General features: G+C 33.1%; 1 protein-coding gene across 1 annotated transcript in view; it reads right to left on the reverse strand.

Moving 5' to 3' along the window:
* Positions 1-2815: 2815 nt before the first annotated feature.
* SGPP1 (sphingosine-1-phosphate phosphatase 1) overlaps positions 2816-24644 on the reverse strand; it is a 48917-nt gene continuing 27088 nt past the window's right edge. The window contains exons 2-3 of the mRNA XM_051977804.1: positions 15170-15259; positions 2816-8064 (exon numbers count right to left, since the gene is read on the reverse strand). Coding sequence (XP_051833764.1) covers positions 7513-8064; positions 15170-15259 — 642 coding nt within the window. The 3' untranslated portion in view covers positions 2816-7512. The remainder of the gene's footprint in view (positions 8065-15169; positions 15260-24644) is intronic.

The following is a 24644-nucleotide window of genomic DNA, read 5'->3' on the forward strand; positions in this document are numbered from 1 at the left end:
ACTTAAGTTCAACCCAGATCCCAAAATGAACCTGAACTATAAAGTATATATACGTTCAACCCAGATCCCAAAATGAATCTGCACTATAACGTTTAAAGTAGGCTGTGGGACTCATTATCCCAAGCAACATTCTCACTGCCAGGCTAGATCTTTAGAATGCAGTTACTTGTTCCTCAGAGTTCCAAGGGTAAAACTGAGGGATTAGGGTTCTATTTTTTTGGTACTTTTAGCCCCCACTGATGTGTTTCTATTGATTATGAGTTGATATCAATATTGACTATAGTACAAGAAGAACTTCACCAGAGTTGTAGTTGGTACAAATAACCTCCAAACTGGGGCCAAGTTCTCTCAAAAGTACAAAAAGAGTCCAGGAGAAAAATGGGGTCAGCTTAGAGAACACAAGAAGGAGCATGTGACAAAGGAATAACTGATAATTCCTAGTTGACAAAGTTCTTTTGTCCCTTCTGTAGTGTCCTGATGAACCCTGCCATTTAGTATGACAATGGTCTTCTACCATGCTCCTTGTAAAGCTTTGACAATGACTAGTTTGTCTTTAGCTTATGACAACATTCTAAAGTTAGCTACTGATGTTCCAGATATGCTGAATGGACACTTTTTAGCAAATTATTTTGACCTTTTAAATTTCACAAGGTCATTTTCTAGTCAAAACAAGACAAAAATTGTCTCTTTACCCTCCCCTCCCCCTAGATCATTATAAAAACATAATTCCCAGAACATGCAAAATTATCAATTTATAGAACTCAAACAGTGTGGAGACTATTATACCTCTCAGCTCATATCACCTAAGTGACACCTTAGCAAATAATTTCACTGGCCTTAGTCTGTGGCTGGGCATTGCCCGCCCTCTTAGGCCTTTGTCATTTTGCCTCAAAACTTCATAATCTTTGGTGAATTTAAAAGTTTTCTTTGAACAATACCATTTGTGACAATATGAATCAATAGAAGTTGGTAATAAGTTATCTGTTTTAAAAATTCTTGGAAATTTCTCTATTATGTCTTTGATATAAGTCCTATTATCAGGTTGACAAGCAGTTGCCTTCATATTTCATAGTAGTCTCCAATGAGCACCTATTCCTTTCTTCTCTGATCCTCACTGAATGAGACTTAGTGGCTCTACTGTCACTTCTTAAAGGACAAGCATCTGCTTCTTTAGAACATTTAGTTTCCTCTTTTCCAAGAGCTTCAAATTTTCTTTTAAATATCAAATATATGGTAGCTCCTTTTTCATTATTATTTTATGACATTCTTCCATTTTCTCCCTGGTGGACAAATGTTTTTCCCCATTCCACTCCTCCCCTATTCTTCTAGTTTTCAATGAAACTTCATGGTAACTTTTTACTCTTCAGTGGGGAGGATTTCACTTTCTATAAATGGAAAACTAGCTTACTTTTAGATCCCAGATAGCTGATGGAACAGAGGAACATGTTGCCTTAAAAATGGAGTACCCTGCTACTTGGAAGTATTCCATATGGGAGCAGCTAAGTGGTGCAGTGGATAGAGCCCTAGCCCTGAAATCAGGAGGATCTGAGTTCAAGTCTGTTCTCAGACACTTAACACTTTCCTAGCTGTGTGACCCTGGGCAAAGTCACTTAACTCCAATTGCCTCAGGGGGAAAAAAAAAAGAATTTTGAAGCATTCCATGTGGTTTGCTGTCAGTGATATTATGAAAGTTATTCTTATATTGGGTGGGAAAAATTTATTATACAGCTTTTAAGATGCTTTCAATACCTAAACTCTGTGATAACTCAGGACCTAAAGATTAAACCAGAAAAGTTTTTCTTTTAAAAAAAACTTCAGATGGAAATGTCACATAAACATAAGAAAATATTTGTATTTTAAACATTTTTTTTAAATTGGACAGTACAGTTATTCCTATAGAATTTAAATAAGTGTATTCTCTACATTGCAAAAAAAAGATTTGTCTTTGAAAATGTGTATTTCTTAAAGTTACAAAAAATATATAAAAAATAGGGATTAGCAGTTTCTTCATATCTATTATTTAGGTTTATCACATTTCTATTAAAAATTAGAATATTAATTAAATTGGATTTTCATGGAACATTTGCTTGACTAGATTATCTTGTGAGATCATGAAATTTGATTTTTGAACTTAAAAATAAAAAATGTTGCTTAAGAAAATCTCTTAACTGTTAATATTTACAATGAAGATAAAAATTTGAAGCTCTTAGGAATTCATTTTGTCTCCATTTACTTGAGCATAGACATAAAATAGGATAGGATAAAGAAGCTTGGATTAGGCCGGGAGAATTAGTTCTATTACTACTGGTTCTTATCAGCAGGTCATAAGGAGACCCTGGGAAAGTTACTTACCTTTTCAAAGCACTTTTGTCTCTAATGCGAGAATTGAACTAGATAAGCTCTAGAACTTTTGGATCATTTTTTCCCATTTTGGGTCATCTTAGTTAGGTATCTTTTCTAATTAGCTTCCTTATGACATTAAGGAAATCACCACTCTTTATGGTATTAGGAGAACTCTACAAAAGATAAGTTTCACCAAGGGATTATACTTTTATTACCTTTCAAATTCAAAAAGCCCAACCAAGTTCCAAAAGTAGCATTTGAAGACAGGACTAATGTTTAGCTTTAGGTCCCCAGAAGCTTTTGAATTTGTATAGGAGCAAAAGAAAGGGGGGAAAAAAGTCCAACCTGGCATCCACATTTTGAAATATTGCCAACCCCATGTATTTTCTGACAGTTTTATTCTCCATTAAAAATTTACATCTGAATTGTATAGGATTGACATAATTAGTTTTAAAATGACACGCTAGCCAAATTTTAAATTTACATTAAGTAGCTAGTTTATTGCATACTGGTCAATCCCACAAGATTTTATTTTCAGTTCAATTCAACAAAGGGATTTAGAAGACTTATGTTATTGGAAGTTATACAGCTTGTATTCCCGTATGAATTGAATGTATTTTTCTTTTATAAATCTCATTTAAACATTGTAGGAAATAAGCAATATCTTAAAACTGATTTGGACACAAACCACATTTTGGACAATAGATGTACTATACTTACTACATGCAAAATTTATTTTTAAGTACCTGAATTATTGTCAGCCCTTAAATATTTACATATCCAAAGTAACAAAAATCTTATAGATACAGAATTTTAAATTTTGTTTACAAATTGAAAATCACAAGTTAACTATTTAGACTAAAGAATAAAGAAAACTCAAATCTGAAAATAAATACTGCTGTGGTTAGTTATGTTTTTTTTTTTTTTTAAACCTCCCTAGTATAGTAAAACTGCTCAGTTCCTCAACAGAAAAATATTAAGAGTATTATAAACATACTAGAGAAAACCAAAACACTTTGGTTGGCTAATTATCTTGAATTTCCTTCTTAATTTGATAATAAACTAAATATATGCAATGAATTACCTTATATGGATTACAGAAATTTCTGAAAAGTTTAGGCTGCGTGTGTGAAATTTTTGAAGAATCATAATGAGATTACAGACAATATGAAACTAGTTATCAGAATCCATTTGGGGGGTAGGGAGATCTTATTCCCATGAGAAAAGTGGCTGGAAAAAATAATTATGGAATTCTCTTACAAATTCCCAGAGGGTATGTTCTAGAAATTCCTGAGAAGATAGTGCTGAATAGAATTTTGCAAGAGAAAACAGCTGAAGCCCCTTAAGAAAATCTAGGAAAAAGCACAAAGCTTCTAGCCTACTTAATAGGAAACTTTTAGAAAAAATAACTTTCCAGCAAGAAAATTCACAAGTGGATCAAAAAAAAAAATTGTGGTAGTTAGAAAAGCAAAATTAAGCGTCTGTCTTTCTGTACCTTTTAGCTACTTCCTGTTTGATCCCTATGGAAGAAACGTATAGATACTGGTGGTGAGAAAGCTGGTCCTAGGGCTTATTAGGAGAAAAAAGTAAAAAGTGAACATCTCTCTAATAGCAGACCTGTCTCAAATAACCAGGAGAAGAACATTCAAATAGGTATTTCTTAATATGCAGGAGCTCTATGCAGGTAATTTTGAAGAGGGAGAAAAAAGGAAAGAGCAGCCAAGCAATTCTAGTCTGTAGTTCCATGTTTTTAAAAAAAATATTTTTAGAATGTTATAAAAAGTATTATAACAACACAATGTATAATAAGAGTCTACTGAATGTAAAAGTGTCCAAAGTTCATTTATTCATTTATTTAAGAAAGTCTGATTATACTGAATGGGAAAAGAACTGTTATTTGAGGTTATTTGAAACCTCAGAGGGTTTTCTATACAGGGTTCTATCCAAAAGTGGCTCTTAAAATAGTGTATTAAAACCTTTTCTTTTTATTGTGCTAAATAATTTACATTTTATGTAATCACTCAAAATTGGGTGTTAAAAACTCACTTCAATTTAAAAATTAAAAACAATCTATTTACTCTGAATGGAATTGCAATAATTTATAAAACTTGACAAACTGCCCACAGCTTAGCAACCTGGAAATCTTTCAGATTCCCTCACAAGTTTAATTTTTCTTAAAATGTCTTCTAATCATGCTTTTAAAAAATCTTTTATCAGCAAGAAAATCAAAAGTACTATTTCACCTTTAAAGCTATGTTTAAGACATTTTTGGTATAAGCTGACTAAAATATTTTTGCATATGTTTAATATTAACATGAAAAAAGGCTTTGAATAAAAACCTCAAAAGAATTTTTAGTGATGAGCATTAATTATACACCACATGTACCAGGTAATTTATGATGGTCATTTGTGTTTGAATTAGGTTTACCATTTGTCAAATATTTTTGTTGGAAGATTTTCATTTTAATTTTGTACAGATCACTGGATGTATATTATATTGTCCTTAAGATACATGTTATCTTTTATAGTTTGAAAGATGGTATAATTTCACTTGTTATTAAATAGCTAAGATTAATAATTTACATAAGATCTTAATATGAGTTTTCTGCATTTCTCAAAAAAAAAAAAAAAAACCACTTAAGATATGAGTTTGAATCCCAGCTTTGCCACTTTTTAAATAGGGTACACTTGAATGAATCACAGCCTTTTTGAGCTTATCTTTTCATTAGTAAATGGAGATAATATAATTTTAAAATACTATCTACTTTCCCAAGGTTATTATGAGGAAAGTGCTTTGTATATCTTAAAAGCCTACTTTGCACTGAGATATCATTTTTCAGTGATATCTGGAACTAACATTTTTCTAACTCCTTTAAAAATCCATCTCATTATTGCTTTATTCTATTTGGAAAAGTTATCTTTTCTCAACATGTTGATTAATCGCAGAATGCTAATGATATCAACTACAAATACTAAAAATCACAATCTTGGAAATAAATCCATAATTTTTATTCCACTAACAATTAGCTATAGATATGGCTAATAATTTTTTTAAAAAGGGTACAATACACTTCATTACAATCCAAGACTATTATAAAAGAATAAAAGGAAGACTCATTAGATTGCTAAGGAAGTGCTTTACTTTCCATCAAAAATTATGGTTACTACCTCTGTGACCTGAGACAAGTCCATTCACCCTTACAGGGCTCAGTCAGATCCTCTAGTGAGTAGCACAAGGCCTGGCCTATAGCAGGTACCACACAAATGCTAATTAATTAAGTTAGGAGTCCTAATCAATAAGAGAAGTTGCACTAAATCACCAAAGGGCTCTGATAGGTCTAGAACTAAAATCAAACAAAGATGCTTACCAAATAGTGCAGAAAAAAAAATCTGTAAATGGAAGAAAATCTTAAATTTGGTTTTTATTTTTAGATATATTTAGCATAGAAAAAATAAAACACAATGAATATGTGCAAACTAATATTGTTTTAAACTCAATATAAATGCACAGCATAGTACAGAATCGACTCATGGAAGATATTCTGAACTCCAATTTGGAAAAGCTACTTTCTCATCTTTAAAAGAATAGATATCAATCAGTTCCTATAAATTTTAATGGTTGAATTGTAATTAACAGATTAAATTTAGACCAGTTGCCACCCAAGGTCTCAATCAACTGTGAGCTGCAGTAGCTATTATTTATCAAAACAAAAATACTTTTAAGGCTACTCCTGGGTACACAGTATAGATATTGCATTAAAATCACCAATAAGTTATCCTGATGTTTACATAGTGATTTCCTCATATATGAAATTTAGTTGTAGGAAATGAATGTTAACTTAATTTCAAAGGAAATTAAACCTCAAGTATAAAAAAGTAAACGGAATAAATGACAGCCTAATACTGCTTCCAAGTTTTATAAAGAAATAAAATTGAAAAATTATAGGATCTGGAGATAGTAGTAACTACTCTCTTTTAAATTATTTATTCTGTCTTAAGTTATCAATAAATGGATTAAGCCAGAAATATTAACACTATCAACCACAGGCCTTGGGGAAATAATTTAAGAAGAATATTATAAATGAAGCTGAGTTAATGTTCCACTGCCTAGATTTCAATTACATTTCTCTCTGCTAGAAATACTAACCTGCAATACAGTCAAGACAATGTGCAAAAAAAAAATCTCCTTCCTGTAATTTATAAAGCAATAACCAAAAAATCCTATAGACTACATAATCCATTAGCTGTTATAGTCACTGAGAAAGTTTAGTTCATTTTATTTATCAACATATAAGCTACCATGTATAGTTTACTTCTAAACTCCTCAGAATTTTCTCAACATAAGTTAAAAAAAAAATTCCCCTAATTATGTCATTGAAGATAGAGTTATCAGTCCTATTTTTATATCACAGTATACATGGCATTTCTTAATTCAGCAACAGAAAGGCACAATTAATAAGCAGTAAAATACAGTACCTGAATCATTATAGAGAAATCTAGAATGAATGCAAACCAAAATACTTTAAACTGTACACAGAACTAAAAGAAAAAACAAAAAAGTTTTTAAAACCAAAAAATTTTGAATGCAAAAGTTAATTTTACTTCAAATTTGGTCCATTAAATGTAGATCAACAAGTTTACCATGAAAGGTGATAAGAGGAGGCAATAAACAGATAAATGGTTTGCATACTAATTTTGTTTTCATTAACCTTGTAATTAAATTAAGAAATGGCTCACATTCTAGATAAAGAAAAAAATTTTTTTTTGCCAGGCTATCACAACGTACCTGGATTAAATCCAAATACAAAGGCATAACTGAAGGAATATTATTTGTTTATTTATACAGCCCCATTGTTTATTTAGACTCATATATAATATATTAGGTACATAAATATATAATTACATACCTTAAAATATATTATATGTAGATCTACAACCCAAATGTATAAAATACCCCAAAACATCATACTTAAGGGATGTCCATAACGTTCTCGATGTTGAAACTTCTCGGCATTCTCCAAAACAATATCCAGATGCAGTGGTAAAAAGCACTCTCTCTGCTTTATGTTCACTTAAATACTTATTTAAGTAAAATTCCTGCAAAAGCATTAACTGACTTTTGCCTCAGAATTATTCTCACATACTGCCTTTCTCATAAATGACAGGCCATCAGGAAAGGCCAATAAAGAAAAATAAGCAAGGAACCAGAAATGTGATAGAGAAGCCAACCATTCCATAGGTTATATAACGATAAGTAAGTTCAATTTCCATGCACTGTCTTGCTTTTCGAATATCATCACTTTTTATACCAAATATTTTACAAGCCAATGGGATGGTGATCTTTTTCATTACAATTCTAATTAGTAGCAAAAATACCATTCCTATTAGAATCCTCAATATGACTTTTCCAAAACGAGTCACAGTGATGAAGGGAACAGTTAATGGCAATGTATCAAGAGGAGGATCTGACATTAGACCAATGCAGTAAGCAGCATGAGATCCACATGCAATTCCTGCACCACTGCCCAGGATCTGAGCTGTATCTCCTCGTGATGTACTCCAAGTGTCAAGGGTGAAGGAAAAGATCCCCAAGGCTAAATGTAAACTGATGATAATTAGCGGAGAATATTTGTAAGTTTGGTTGAAGTTATCAATCAGCTCCACATATGGATAGAAGACAGCTAAGATAAAAATTGCATACAGGAATCCAGCAATAATGTCCTGAAGATAGAAAGAAAAAAACAGTTTTAGTCAGGTGTAATTTTGCTCTTTTAAAGTTAAAACTTTTTAACATTCAGAAAACTAAAGGACTATTAACTTTAGGAAAACAATAACACGAAGAAAACAATCTACATAATGGATACAAAACAATAAATAGAAGATAAAAAAATTCTGCCATTTTTATATTAAACCAAAGCTTAAGAGATACACTCTCAAATAAATGAAATCTTCTCTAAAATTTAAGGTGTAAGTTGTCATAATAAAAAAAAAATCATAGAAATATGAATTGTAAAGAGTTCAAAAAAAGATGTTGTTTACCTTTTAATAAAACATTCCGATAAAATTTCTATAGATATTAGTCTGGATAACGCAGTAACAAATGAAAGACTGAATCTTTGAGCTATGGAATGACTAGAGGAGGGATATGTCTCTTTTGTCAGATCTGGTCTGAGATTCAGGTCACCCAAGATTATGGACAGCCTTAATTAACTTCACTAAAAAATGTTAGAGATGAGATGAAGAGGGATTAATTACTATAGGTATTCATTATCTTATATTAAAGTGATGATTTCTGTCATAATTTTTTTTCTTAAAAATATATCAATTTCTTTTAAACATTATTCAATTCCTAATAATCCTCCTCTGCCCCTTAAGAATTTCCCTTTATACAACTAGGGGAAAAAACATGTGACTCATCATTCCCCACTAATAAATGGTGAAGGAATATGAACTATAGTTTCCAGAAGAAGAAAGCCAAGCTATTAATAACTATGAGAAAAAAGTGGTTTAAATCACTAATAATCAGACAAATGAAAATTAAACAATTTTGAGATTCTACTTCATATCTTTTATTCATTCAATGATTTTTTATTAAATGCCTACTATGTGCCAGGCACTGTGCTGAGAACTGAGGATGCAAGAGGCAAAAAGGCAGTTCCTACTCCTCAAGGAGTTTACTGTCAGACTAGTAAAGGCAACAAAACAGAAAAAGAGCAAATGCTAGTGAGGCTGTGGGAGAATAGATTTAATAATGTGCTGTTTGCTTGTGGAGCTATGAATTTATCTGACCATTTTGGAAAGCAACTGGGAAGTTGGCTCAAAAAGCAATTAAACTGTGCATACTCTTTGACCTAGCAATACCACGATTAGGACTTCTGCATAACCCAAAGCTGGAGTAGCTAGGTAGTTCAGTGAATAGAGTCAGGGCTGGAGTCAGGAAAACCTGAGTTCAAATTTAGCCTCAAGATACTTTCTAGTTGTATGAACTTGGAAAAAGCACTGAACTACTCTTTTGCCTTAATCCTATAGAAAAGGAAATGCCAAGATCTTTGCAAAGAAAACCTTATGGCTGCTGCACTGGCATGCTAAGGTCTATAGGATCAAAAAGCCAGGTCTGAACAATAACAGCAATGTTTAAGAAACAAATGTTTAAGAAACTCTGATAAATACAGAGAAATATGTAAAGATTTACATGAGCTGATAAAAACATGATGTAAACAAAGATATGGAAACAATCTAATGATGACAATGGAAACGGAAAGAACAACCATAAAATAATCAAAGATTAATGTTCAGAAATTATAAACAACAAAATAAATAGAAGACATTTTCAGAGCCTAAGAAAGTATCCTGATATGTAATTGGCATTAACATTTTTTATTAATGATTAAAAGAATTTCCATGGAACAGTAGACATGAATGAAAGAAAATAGCAAATCATCAGCCAACTTTTAAAAGGCTTATTCTGTTAAAACTTTTAAAAAATGAAAAATTGCAAATGAAAAATTTACAAAATCTCATATCCTTAAGTTGCCTTAAGAGTTTTATATGAATAAATTTCAGAGTAAAGATTCTACTGTTATAATAATTTCAAACACTCATAAAACTTTAATCTTAAAAAGTACTTTACCTATATTAACTCATTTGTTCCTAATGACAGCTCTGTAAGAAAAGTACAGCAAGTGTTAAGAGGACTAATGATCAGTGTTATCCAATCATGTCTATTTTGTAGATAACAAAACAGGCTTAGAGAAATAGACAACTTGTCCTAAGATACACAGCTAGTATGCATCATACCCGCAATTTCTAGGCTTCTAAGTTTAATGGGCTGTAGGTTTCCATTATATCATGCGATTTATCGCTTTATTTCAAACACAACTTTATCTGACTGCTATAGGAATCGGAGAGGGAAATACTAGGTAACATAGGGCTCTAGATCTAGTCTTTAAACCTCAGACTTCAGATACTAAAAAACAAAAAAACAAAAAACAAAACCAAAAACAAAAACACCCCAAACCTCCAAAGTTTTATATCAAGTGGAACTATGTGATTTTGTTCTCAAAAATCAGGAAAACCTGGGAAGAAATGTATATTAACTGTGAGGCCTGTACTTTGTAGCCCTGACTTATTTAACAAGCCAGTAAGAGCAAAGTAAACTGATAAAATTAGCCTAGAATTAAGCAACAAATAATGAACATAATGAATATGAAGGACCCTGTATTTGAGCCAGTAAAAAGTCCATCTGATGCCAAAAATTAGCACGAAAGTATAAACTAATAATAAAAAGCTCACTATTTTATTAAATTTAATTAAGATTTCTGCAAATAAGCACTCCAACAATTAAATTTATGATTAAAAAAAATTTTTAAGTAAAATATATTGCATAGAGTTAAGGTAAGTATTGTGGAAAACTTTTGAGCTCTAAAAATAATCAGAGGGGTCACAGGATGAATGAGCTAAAAAGTTTTAGAAATAATTTGTCCAAACTATGACTCATGAACCTTCTATATGATATACTTGACAAATTATCATTCAGCTTCTATTCAAATATCTTCAGAACACTAATGACCACTATAAAATTTATGGTATAATACTATTTCCAAAAAAATTCATAATGTCAGATTCCTAGAAGACTCATAGAATATTGGAGCAGGGAAAGATCTGAAAATCATCTTATTTTACACAAAAGAAAATTGAGGCCTCATAAGATTAATATGTTGCTTTTTTCTGTCTCAAGGAATGAAATTTCTGATAATAAAATATATTGTTACAAGACAGCTCTTTTATTAATAGAGGTACTGCCATAGCTTAATAATTTCAATATCCATCACTATTTTCCCAAAATAGTTGTATAACTACAAAAAGACTTTTAAATATTCTGTAGTTGTAGGCCCAAGATATAATACATTAAAACATTAAGCAGTAATATCACAAATGCATAAGTACAAAATAATTCTTTAGAGATGATTTGATTCAAATAATTTTAACATAAGGTTTGATTTTTTTAAGTAATTAAAATTTGAAAGTTTGTTTTAAACAAAAAAATTATATTAAAGCTTTCTACTACTTTCCAGTAGACTATGAAAACTATTACAACTAACAGCAACACAGAGGAAATATAATAAATTATTATATGTTGTTTCCCCCCAACAAAATGTTCATGAGAAAAAGATTCCTTCATTTTTGTCTTTATATTTCCAGTGACCACAGTACTACTTAGGAAGAGGTCAGTCAATACTTTATATTTTAATTATAAATTATATTTTATATTATATTTTAATAAAAAAATAGAGCACAAAATAAATGCTGAATAAAGTTGCCATTGTGGAATTCAGAGTAGATTTTTACAACTCCTAATCATTGAATTCAGATAACTGCTCTAAAAAGTCATATAGTCATTCATTCATAAATTATAGATAAATCACTGCTTGCTCTTCCAAACTAATTCTAGAGTAAACACTGAGGAGAGTAACACAGTATCAAAGAAACTGGCTTGAATTAAGAAAGATATTAAAATTTAAAGTATTAGCAATTTAGGAAAAGTTATCATTTGTGGTTCTGTCAAGTGCCATAATGTAAATAAAAAGGGTTTATCAGTAACAACTCAAATACTGAGTAATAAAAATTGGTAAGATAGAACCTTGCTGATTTTGCAGAGTCATGTGTACACAATTATAACTGATAATTCTTTCCACTTGTCCTTGATATGAACTTTTTAATGTCAAGAAAACAAAGGGCATGTTCCATTAGTGATAACACATAAAAGCCTAAAAAAAACAGTAGCTCTTCTGAATGATAGTCTGTTCTGTAGAACTGACCCTAAAAGTCAAAGGAGGAAGATGGTCAAAATCATTGATAATGCTATCATATACTCATTTTATTCATACGTCTTTTTTAACTTATTCAAAGACTCAAGATATAAAAAACTTCTTAAAATGATCTTGGATCATAGGATCAGAAATATCTCATACTTCACTAAATAATGTACACACAAAGCACGATCTTAGGGAACTACATCAATGTATATTTCTTTTCTACTTTTCAACAACTGTTGGCCATGTCTGAGTCTCAGTTTTGCCACTTATAAATTGGGAATGAAATTTACATGACCTATTTCAAGTTGTGAGAAAATCCTTTTGTAAATCTCAATGAGCTATATACTAATTGATTATTATAATTACTACCTTTTAATGCAAAATTTAAAGGAGAACATAAAATCTGTGAGGAAACAAATCATTTAATTTTTTTTATTTCTACTGTCCAGAATAGGACCTAGCACATAATAAATGCCTAATAAATTCTGTTACATTTAAAGAGATACAACCACTCAATCAACAAACATTTATTAATATGCCAAATATTAAGCTAGATGTCTGGGAAACAAAGACAAAAAAAGAAGCAATCCCTATCCTCACAGACTTTATAATCTAATACTAGAAAACATGTACATAGACAGGCAGACAAAAAAAAAAATATGCCAAAAAAAAAAGTAATTTGGAATAAAGGCAACTGGGGAAAATCAGGAAAAGCTTCGTGTAGAAGGCAGCTTTTGAGCTGAGGTTTGAAAAAAATAAAGGATTCCTATTTTATAAGGCAGAAGAGAAAATGAGCACATTTCAGGTATGAAATATAGCCAGTGCTAAGGCACAGAGATGGATTTACCTGAAGAGGAGTAATATACTTTAAAGCTTGAAAGGTAAGCTGAAAGAATTTGTAAAGGGCTTTAAAAACTAATCAGAGGAGTTTCTCTTTATGGCTTGAAGTAACAAGAAATCACCAGAGTTTATCAAGTTGGGAATTGACATGGTCAAACCTGTGCTTTAGGAAAATCACTTTGGCAGTTAGTTATGAGGAGGTTAGATTGTAGTGGGGAGAAACTATATTTAAAATGGCAGTTATTCATGAGAATATGTAAGTTTTTAAAACCAGATTTCTTATTTATAGCTAATAAACATGTTTGAAAAATAATTTTCAAATCAAAAAGTTAAAAAGGGACCTTTCTGGGGCAGCTAGATGGCACAGTGGATAAAGCACCAGCTCTGAAGTCAGGAGGACCTGAGTTCAAATGTGGTCTCAGACACTTAACGCTTCCTAGCTGTATGACCCTGGGCAAGTCACTTAACCCCAATTGCCTCCAAAAAAAAAGGGCCCTATCAGTCATTTGTCTATCTCAAAGAAATATTTAAAACGTTACTACTTAGTTAACCTATCCTATTTTTAAAAAATTTTTTTAAACATGTTATAACTGATTTTCAAGAAATCCATTATATGAAAACGTTCACAATTTTCAGAGAAAAACTAAAATAAAGGACATAGGGTATCCAGATAATACATTCACCAGCTGAAACATTATATATATATAAAATAAAAATTATTCTGACCATAAACTTAAGGGAAAAGGATCAGAAAGAAAAATATTCCGGAAATAAAATGGCAATTTAAAGGATTTATAAACAATTACAAGCAAACAAATTTGTCATTAAAGTGCGGTTTGATGCCTTCTAGAAATCACTCAGTAATAGTAAATGCTATCTGGAAATAAGGAATCTGAGTGAGAATTAATGATTGAAATTTTTTATGGTGGCGCAGTAGATAGAGCACTAGCTCTGAAGTCAGGAGAATGTGAATTGAAGTCTGCTCTCAGACACTTAGCACTTCCTAGCTTTGTAACCCTGAGTAAGTCACTTAACCCCAATTGCCTCAGCAAAAAGAGAGAGGAAGAGGAAGAAGAGAGGAGGGAGGAGGGAGGAGGGAGGAGGGAGGAGGGAGGAGGGAGGAGGGAGGAGAGAGAAGGAGGAGGAAGAGGAGGAGGAGGAGAAGAAGAATATATTTAAGAATATCAGAATTCCTTAGAACACAATCTCTTCATGTGCAAAATGAGGGAACTAGACTAAATCTAAAGTCCCCTTCATTTCTAATGTTTTATGATTCTAAACACAGCCATAAAACCTGAACCTTTCCTTAAGACTGCTACAAGCTGAAAAGCACATGCCCACTAAATCACCTGATACTCTGTCACATAAAAGATCTCACCTACTAGAGAAAGTATTGAACTATGGCCAATTAGCAGTAACTGAAATAGGATTTTTTAAAGTATGATACTTTGGGTTCACTTTTTCAGCTAATCACTGAGTTCAGGGCTTTCCTTACATTGCAACTGTCAGTTTTCATAACTAGACCAGGGCAAGGCTTGAATAAGAAGAAAATTAAAATCTGGAAGACTAGGTGAATGTCAGTAGATGGAAGGAAATCTGAAAATCTCTTCCTCATTCACAGGCATTACCCTTCCCCAACTGATATTAGCTGATTGTTACTAACAAATACTTGAGTATCCATAACATTATAAAAAGCTAAAATCTTTACCTTTGAGAAGTTTATATTCTAAATGAGACAAGGCAGATACACAAGTATCAAAAAAGTGCTTTTTCTTCTGTTCCTATTTTTTTCTTTTCACTTAAATTTTCATTCAGTTGCTTTAACCTACAAAAAAATTTGGATATTCAAGGATATGTTCCCATTAGATTTATTTTAAAATTATGTAAATCAAATTTTCTTTAAAACTTTGGCAAGGTTAAAGCATAACTATTGATTGACTTAAAGGTACTGCTAGAACTGATTTATAAGCCTATTTAGTGAAGGGAAGAGATTTTAATTGCTGTATTTAAATTTTGGCAAGCTGCACTAACATGTTGATATTTTTGGAAAACAAATTAGAAGAAATACAAATTATTTTCCCATTTAGATTTCATATGAGTTTATCATTGTGATAAAATTACTTGTTAATTCTGCAAGATATAAGAAGTATGAAGGGCAACATTTTTCTTACCAGAATGGAGTGCATTCCCAAGTAAATCCTACTCAGACAAACCAGAGAACACCAGCAGGTAGCAAAAACCAGTCCATATATAAGAGGATACTACAGGGGGAAAAAAGAGAAAAAGTTATATTTGAATTGAGCTTAATATAATAAATGCTCTAATATTCTAAGATGTAAATAAACTACGGCTCCTTTTTAGTATTCATTTCTAGAAAAGGCTCCAGATCATACTAGCTCATCAGTCTAAGAGGGGATAGGGTAAAAAATAAACAGATACAATAACAAGACTAAACTTTGGGAATCTTTTAGGATTATGACATTGACTTCCTAACTTTGATCTTCCAGGCCTGAATTTTTACCCACCACCAAGTCTATGTGGCCCTCTCTCTCAATCTATAATTTGACCTGGCTTCTCAGTTCATACTTTCTCTTCTTTTAATACAGATTCTTTCTCCCTATTTCTAGGCACATATGGGTCCTCCTTTTACCTCTGGAATTTGCCCAATCACAAGCATTGGTCTGTAATGCCTCAGATGGAATATGACATAAGTAAACTATAGACATTATCTATGATTACTTGCCCAGCAGAAAAATCATAAACACATTAAAGACATGAAGATTTATGTAAGGATTGATTAAGAGAGTCCTTGTTCAATGTGATAAGTTTCTCAATCAATATGATGAGCTTAACTTTGCTAAATGAATTTGTATAACTATGTCAGAGAAAATCTTCTCCTTTAGTTATGGGAACTCTGGATCCTCAAAAAATCCTGCCAATTTGAATCGAGGAATTTCTAAGAACCATATATTTTATGGAGAATGGGAAAGGCAGTCAAGAAGAAGCTAACTGTAAGAACCTCCCCAGTTAATGACAACAATAATTGTTATTTCTAAAGCTCTTAAAAATTTGCAAAGCACTTTATAAATTTCTGTAAAAACCTTGGAAGGCAGATGCTAGTATTGTCCCTGTTTTATAAATGCAGAAACCAAGGCAGAGAGAGGTTAAATGACTTGTCCAGGATCACAAAGCTAATAAGTTTCTGTGGCCTAATTTGAACTCAGGTCTTCTTGATTCCTGGTTCAACACTTAACTAACTCTGCCAGCTAAGGTACAAGGAAGCTATTCTTAATTATCTCTCTCATGGATCATTGTGGCTTAAAGCACCAAAATTTGATTTTCTGGAATAGGAAATATTTAACAGAAATGAGAATATAAAATATAGTGGAGGAAAAGTGTTGGTGAACAGTGAAGATCCTGTTCAATTTGATGAGTTTCCCAACCAAGTTGATGAGAACAAGGGATAATGTGGCCCTTTGGCAGCATGTGAGAAGCACCTTGCCAAGGAGTACATGTGTAAATTCTGGCACTTTAGTGATTAGGTATCAATGAAGACACGCTTTGAAAGTAATGAGATGCCTGAGAATTAGGAGGATTAATTCACATCAGAGGAACCACTCTTTCTTGTGCTCTACACAAGTGAGCCAGTAATTGGTCCTTCTCTCCCTTAAGGACGTGGAGTTTTAGGATTTATGTCAAAATGGTGGCTTGCTACAGAAGTACATGGTTTATGGCCTGAGACGAAAGCTCCTGATAGACTCCCAGCTCAATAGGTGGAAGCAATCAGAAGATATGGATTTCCCATAGAAAAATGTGACAGAAATAAATAGATGTGCAGCCTTTTAGCATATGAGAAGTTCATGAACAATGTCTGTAGCACCAATTCCTGGTGAAGATAGAGGCTTTTGGATTTCCTAGTCAATGTGATTCTAGAAGCAAGCATTTCATCAGAAGAGGAAAATGTTTTGAATAGCACTAGCTTTGGTAATTACTTTGTAGGCAATCCCAAGTTCAAGATTTAGAGGATTTTATATTCAAAAGACGAGAATTTTTTTTGATTCAGGATACACTTCAGAAAAAAGGGAGAAAGCTAGAGTTGTAGCATGGCCATGCACGACTCAGACAATGCAATCCAATGAGAAGGGAATAGTTCAGCAGTCCCTCAAAATATGTTTATGATGTGGTATATCATTTTGGGAGACTGTATAGAACTTTGTGAAAATAAGGACTTTACTGGAATGTCTGCAACCTTTGAATTGCTGATCACCCAGATTAAACTTTCTAATACTTTCAAGTGTCTCTCTGGATTCAGTAGGGCCCTCTTTTCTAATTCCTCTTTTTATTTCTTCATGTGGTGATCTCATAAGTTCTCATAGATTTAAATATACCTATCTTGCCCCTACCTATTGTGGCTGACCTCCAGTCTCACATCTCCAAATGACTTTATAAGACATCTTGAATTCAATGTGTCCAAAATAGAACTTACGTTTCCCCCTAAATCATTCTCTCTTCCTAACTTCTCTATTATCTCTCAGTTTCTCAGACTCACAATATCCACATTATTATGGATTCATTACTATCTCCCTCCCCCCATATCCAATCTCTCTCTCTTTTTAAATAAAGGCTTTTATTTTCAAAATATATGCATGGATAATTTGACAACATTGACCCTTGCATTGCTTTGTGTTTCAAATTTTCTCCTCCTTCTCCTCACCTCTTTCTCCAATGCAGGCAATCCATTATATGTCAAACATGTTAAAATATGTTAAATCCAATATGTATAAACATATTTATACAATTCTCTTGCTGCACAAGAAAAATCACATTAAAAAAAGAAAATAAACGAGTAAGAAAACAAAATGCAAGCAAACAATAACAAAAAGAGTGAGAATGCTATGTTGTGATCCACATTCTGTTCCCACAATCCTCTCTGGGTGTAGATGATTCTCTTCATTACAAGTTCACTGGAGCTGGTTATCAATCTTCTCATTATTGGAAAGAGTCATGTTCATCAGAATTGATCGTCATATAATATTGATGTTGCCATGTACAAGGATTTCCTGGTTCTACTCATTTCACTTAGTATAAGTTCATGTAGGTCTCTCCAGACATCTCTGAAATCATCCTGTTGGTCCTTTCTTACAGAATAATAATATTCACAACATTCATATACCATAATTTATTTAATCATTCTCCAAATAATGGGGAGACATTGTTTCCAGTTTCTAGCTACTACAAAAAGGCTGTCACAAACATTTTTGCACATGTGGGTCCCTTGCCCTCCTTTAAGATCTCTTTGGGATACAAGACCAATAGAGACACTGCCGGATCACAGGATATATGTACAGTTTGATAACTTTTTGAGCATAGTTCCAAATTGCTCTCCAGAATGGCTGGATCCGTTCACAACCCCACCAATAATGTATCAGTGTCCCAATTTTCCTGCACCCCCTCCAACATTCAGCATTATCGTTTCCTGTCATCTTAGCCAATCTGAAAGGTGTGTAGTAGTATCTCAAAGTTGTCTTAATTTGCATTCTCTGATCAATAGTGCCATATCCAATATCTTACAAAGGCCTGTAAATTTCTGTTAGAATGCTTACAAAGTGTTAATTCATTAGAGTTGATAAAAACAATGCTTGTGTTTACACCTTTAAGAGTTTACACATTAGAGCTCACACCTTTAAGAGAATTTACACATTAGAGCTCACACATTGGAGTTCACAAGTACAGGAGATATACAAAGTTAACTTTGTAACTTTGTGAATTCACACCTCCCATAATCCCACTCTCAGAGGAGTTAACCTTTGAGTTTACACCTCTAAAAGAGCATAAAAAGAGCTGAGCTCAGTCAGGAAAAGTCAGCTGAAAAAGATTTAAAGCCAGAAGTCAGTGAGTTCAGGAGATTGATGAGCTAGAGACAGCAGTTAGGCAGAAAGAAGAATTCGGAGGAATAGAACCAAAATTCAGAGAGAGCTGGATGCTGAAACTGGCAGACAAGCTGCAAGAGCTCTTGGAACCAAGGAGGGAGATAGGCCTCTAAAAAAACTAACCGGGCTATTTTGAAGAAAACAATAAAGGACTTAAACTTCTAACAGCTGGCTGCATTTGAGGTGATTATTACTGGGAAATGAAACTAAGGCTGCCTCCAGAAAACCTCCCCAAGAAACCTGCTCCCAAAGAACCATCATATTATACAAAAGAAGAGAACACCACAAATTTCACCTTTGAAACATCTCTCAAATACATCCCCTTCTCAACTCTGACACAGGCACTACCTTGGTGTAGGTCTTCATCACCTCACATTTGTACTACTGCAATAATCTGCTGGTGGATCTGCCTGCCTCAAATCTCTCCCTACTCTAAGCTATTCTATATTCTGCCACCAAAGTAATTTTCCTAAAACTCAGGTTTGATCATGTCCCCCTGCCTCTACTAAATAAATTCCAGTGGTTCCCTATTACCTTAAGGATCAAATATAAAAACCTGCATTTGTTATCATAATGCCCTTCATAACCTAGCCTGCTCCTACCTTTCCAGTCTCCTTACACCTTACAAACTGGTTGATTCTGGCTGTTCCACAAAAGACATTTTTGGTTCTGGGCATTTTCTCTGGCTGTCTCCTATGCCTTGAATGCTCCTTACTCACCTCCATTCACTGATTTCCCTGGCTTCTAAATCCCAATAACTCTTTTCTAACTTTTCTTAATTCTATCACCTTGTCTTTTAATTATTTCTTACTTATGCTATATATGGCTTATTTGTATATGTTTGTTTGCATGTACATCCTCTATTAGATTGAAAGATTCTTGAGGTCTGGGACATTCTTTTGCCTCTTTTTTTTTTTTTTTTTTTTTTTAAATCACCAGTGCTTAGCACAATGCCTAGTACAAAAGGTGCTTAGGAAATGTTGCTAAATTGGTTGATGCACAAAAGGTGTCCTGAAAGAAACCTAAATTCAGTTCCTTTCTTGGGGAACTACTGATGGGTTGAGTAACAAATTACTTTCCATATATCTATCTATTCTTGGGCTTCTCTGGGTCTTCTGCATTTTATGCATTTTATGTTGAATTAAAATAAAGGTTATGTCAGCATTTCCACTCTTTCTATTATTATCTGCTTGCATTCTTGTTTTCCTTCTCAGATTATTTTTACCTTCTTTTTAAAGCTGATTTTTCTTGTGAAGCAAGATAACATATATCATATTTAACATATATTTTTAATAGATTTAAGATGTATTGGACTACCTGCCATCTGGGGAAGGGGATGGGAGGGAAGAAGGGGAAAAGTTGGAATAGGAGGTTTCGTTATTTGCTATTATTTTGCTATTTAGTATTTGCTATTACTTACAAATAGTATTTGCTATTACTTTAGCTATTCATATTATTATCTACCTGATAGAGTTAAGATAAAACATAATATATGTAAAAGTATTTTGTTAAGTATTATTATCTCTAATAAATTTGTCATTCAAAAAGAAACTTTTGATACTTGAAAGATCTGAAATGACTTGATTTATATTAAATGATCTTATATAGTTCTTTGTTTGAGAAGATCTTGCTATTCCTTATCCAAGACAGTTAAATTAAAAATGAAATGGACAAGGAACATTTTTGCTCTATTATATCACTTACCAAAAAAAAATCCTATTTTTCTCCCATCAACTTGTCCCTCTTTGATTTTCCCCTGGATTTTTAAATGAGTGATATATTTTTGAAGTAAATGATCCAAAGTTTATATTTATTTTAATTACATAACATTGGGTTTTTTTTTTTTAAGTTGCTAGTCTCATACTCAAAGCCCTTCCTTATAGTTAGAAATCTATTATAACTTATGCTACATCAGTTTAAGTTTTCAAAAATCCAGGGTGAGCACCTAATGGTCATGCGGCACAGAGCATGGTCCCAAGAACTGAGTATATATGCTTTCTGATGATCAGCACAAGTAAGTATAGTAAGGCTCATCTCACCATAACTTACAAAACTAGGAAAAATATCAGATAGCCCACCCTGAGGGCAAAATGTGCTTAGAATTCCATCTATAAACATTAATTTAGCTCTTGATACTCTTAAGTGTGAGATTCTTACTTATCCGCCCAGCGACATAACATAGCATTGCAATCTTATCAAACTTGACTTCTCTGTATAAATGAAAACAATTGATCAGTATTAAGTGCTTACTATATGCCAGGCACCATGCTAAGTGTAGAAGGGGGAAAAAAAAAAAAAGGAACTTAAAAGCTAAATGAAAGGTTGGTCCACAGATTATATTTAGACAAGTAAATAAAGGACTCTGGATTTTTTTTTATGTGGTCTAAAGACAAGAAACAATTTTACTGGTCACTTGGTTGTCTCATATTGTAATGTTTCAATTACCAAGATCTATAGCAGAGGATGAAGAGGTAGAGAAAAACTATGAAGAAATCAATAAGATTACAAATACTTAAATATTTAATGATTCTGGGCACATTTAGCATAAAGAAAGAAAGCAAAGCAATAACAATTATTATTTATATAGTACTTTAACGTTTGCAAAGAGCTTTCATGTTATCTCATTTGATCCTCATAACAATCCTGTGAGATAATCTCATTTTATAAATAAGGAACTGAGGCATTAAGTTACTTGCCTAGGGTCACAGAGCTGAGGGAGAATTTTAACTCAGGTTTTCCTAACTCCAAGTCCAACACACCGTTCACTGTACCACCTAGATGTCCCACAGAGCAGGAAAAGGAAACCAGAGTATAGTGACTCGTAAACTATACTATAATTGTAACCGGAATACTATTATAAGAAAGTCAAGAAGTACTGGACATAGTGAGCACCAAATAACAGCTTCCTAATTCCAATGAAATAGTTTATATTTTAGTAGATAGGCAATAACTGATTTATATAGGAGTCATTTCTTCATGAATTCATCAAACGCCTAGCATAAAATAGGTAGTATGCTATGCTGCTAGATTCACAGACACAAAGATGAAAGAATCCCTTTTCTCAGGGAGCCTACATTATATGGTGGAAACAATACATTCAAAGAAAAATAATTATAACATACATACAAAGTAGTGACAAAGTAATTTCTTGGAGCATTAGTACCTGGGATAGGGTGGGAAGAGAGATCAAAATGGACTACCCTATCCCATCTGCAGGAGGTGGCACTTTGAAAGGAGGTTGGAAGGAAGCTAGGAATTATTTATAAATTAGCTATCCATGTAACATTCAGGCCACTGAGCCATTAGAACAAAAACCATAATAATAAGAAAAAATAAAAATGAGAAATTATGGCACACAACTGAGACAACTTCAACATGACCTATTTAAATAAGCTACTAATGCTGAAAAATTGTAAATTGTTAACAAAAGACACAAATAATCACCTCACCGTTTTCTAAAGAAATTTAGCCTATATAAGTCAACTGCCACAACAAAGACAGCACTGCTAAAGCAGTCCTCATCTAAGTAACACTTGGTTTTTCAGTCAAGAAGGGTGATGTATGTAGCCAGAACAATATTGGTTTAGAATAATGGAAGAAGAATGAATGGGAGTTAATTACCTCATGAATAAAACAAGAAACAAAGGATGGAAAAAACAAGTCAAAGAAAGTTTGATGAGAAACTCCAACCATACCAAAACATGTTAAGGGAGGAGGGAAGGAGGGAGGGAGGAAGGAAGGAAAGAAGGGAGTGAAGAAGGAAGGAAAGAAGGGAGGGAGGGAGGAAGGAAGGGAAGGGAAGGAGGGAGGGAGAGAGGAAAGAAGGGAGGGAGGAGGGAGGGAGGGAGGGAGAGAAATAAGGAGGGAAGGACAAATAATGAACAGACAAAAAAATGACAAAGATCTTAAAATATTCCTAAGATAAACTTTTCACCGACAATAACAATAGAGGTAATGATGCGGGTTGTAGTCCCTTTAAGAAACTAAATTCATTTATTCCTTTCTGATTCCCAACCCCTCCTAGCTGATGTATTATCAATTCAGGAAGCTAGGACCTTTGATTCACAAATCCTGGTCAAATCCCTTTGAATTCCAATAGGAGATCGGGCTCTCTCAGCCCCTATGGGATTTGAGCCAACTTGGGTTGTCCCAGCCCCCATTCTAATGATCTGCTCAGGTTTCCCAATGCCTACCAAGCAAACTCTAGCCCCCCACTGAAATCCAGCGAGAAGCCAACTTGGGACTCCACCCACGGGCCCCTTTATAGCTAAATCTCTCATTATAAAAGAGTCAAGCTGGAGGCCTCTCTTTCCAGAGGGTTGAAACATGTCAGCACCATATCTAGCACTAAGGACTCTCTGTCCACTGGAATCCTGTTTCCGGTGCCCTCCTCTCTTTTTCCTCACCTATTTCCTTAACTATACTTTAACATTACTTCCAAACCCCATAATAAACCTCTTTTATCAATCTAGGTTTTCAGGCCTGTAAATTCCTTTGCAGGGGACTCTCACTCCACTACTAGACCTCATTTAATTCTGTATCCTTGCGCCGAATCCAAAGGGGTTTCAGGGAGCTCTATTTGACTCCCTGTACCCCAAACCTGCCAATGGACCTCAATTAAACCTTAATTTCAATTAGATACCCCATATCTAGACCTCATCATTACTACATTTGGATTCCAACATCACAATGTTGTAAAGAGGAAGGAAAAATGGTACTAAAAAAAAGAAAAGAAAAAAAACCCCAAGATGGGAAGAACAGTAGAATGAGACAAGATATATAGAAAACAGGTCCATGCTAGTAAATCTGAAGTTCACTTGTGAAGATGTCGCAGGATTAATTTTCAAAGAACTGTATTAAAAGAGGAAACCAAAAAGTAGAAGAAAAAATCTTAATATCTAAAGGTCATCACACACATAAAAGATAAAGAAAATGTAAATAAAGAGAATTTTGGAAGAAAATGGCGGGGGGGGGAGAGAGAACACTCAAGTTTACCAAATGAGGATTTCTTCTATATTTGACAGACTGTAATCTTATCAAGGGAAAGATACTTTCTACAACAATGCAAAACACAACCTTATCCTGTCTATGTGCCTAATCTAAGTCTTTCTATATAAAAAGGCCACTCAGTGTTTTGAGGGCTTTCTCCTGAAGCCCTTAACTTTATATATGTACCACTGGAACACATGACCTTGGTTTTATACCTTATGTCACTATGAGTGGCTCATTTTCTTTTCTAGAAATAAACCCGTGACAGCATCTTTTATGTCTTCTCTTGGACAATTATTTTTTTTTTATCATAAGTTGTGCCCCATACGTATACACACACACACACACACAGCTATACACAGCTTCAGTGACTCGCATAAGATTCTACAAGAAAATATGTTCCAGACTTCAATCTAGTCCTAAATCTAGACTAACACTTTAATCAAATCCTATGCATGGTATACTAAATTTTTCTTCATTAGGGAAATCAATATTTATTATATGCAAATATATATTACATATTATATTACATAATCTAAAAAGATTAACTAGCATGATGTAGCTTTTTTAGTAAAACTATTCAAAAAATCTATGAACTCATAAAATCTATGAAACATATGCACATAATGGGAGAGTGCTATTTTCTATATTAAATTTTTTAATCTAGTTAACTGGCAGATTTTCCACAGCAATATTCCACAATAGAACACATTTCTGCCAATAAACA

The sequence above is a fragment of the Antechinus flavipes genome, chromosome 2 (genome assembly GCF_016432865.1).
Source record: "Antechinus flavipes isolate AdamAnt ecotype Samford, QLD, Australia chromosome 2, AdamAnt_v2, whole genome shotgun sequence".
Classification (NCBI taxonomy): Eukaryota; Metazoa; Chordata; class Mammalia; order Dasyuromorphia; family Dasyuridae; genus Antechinus; species Antechinus flavipes.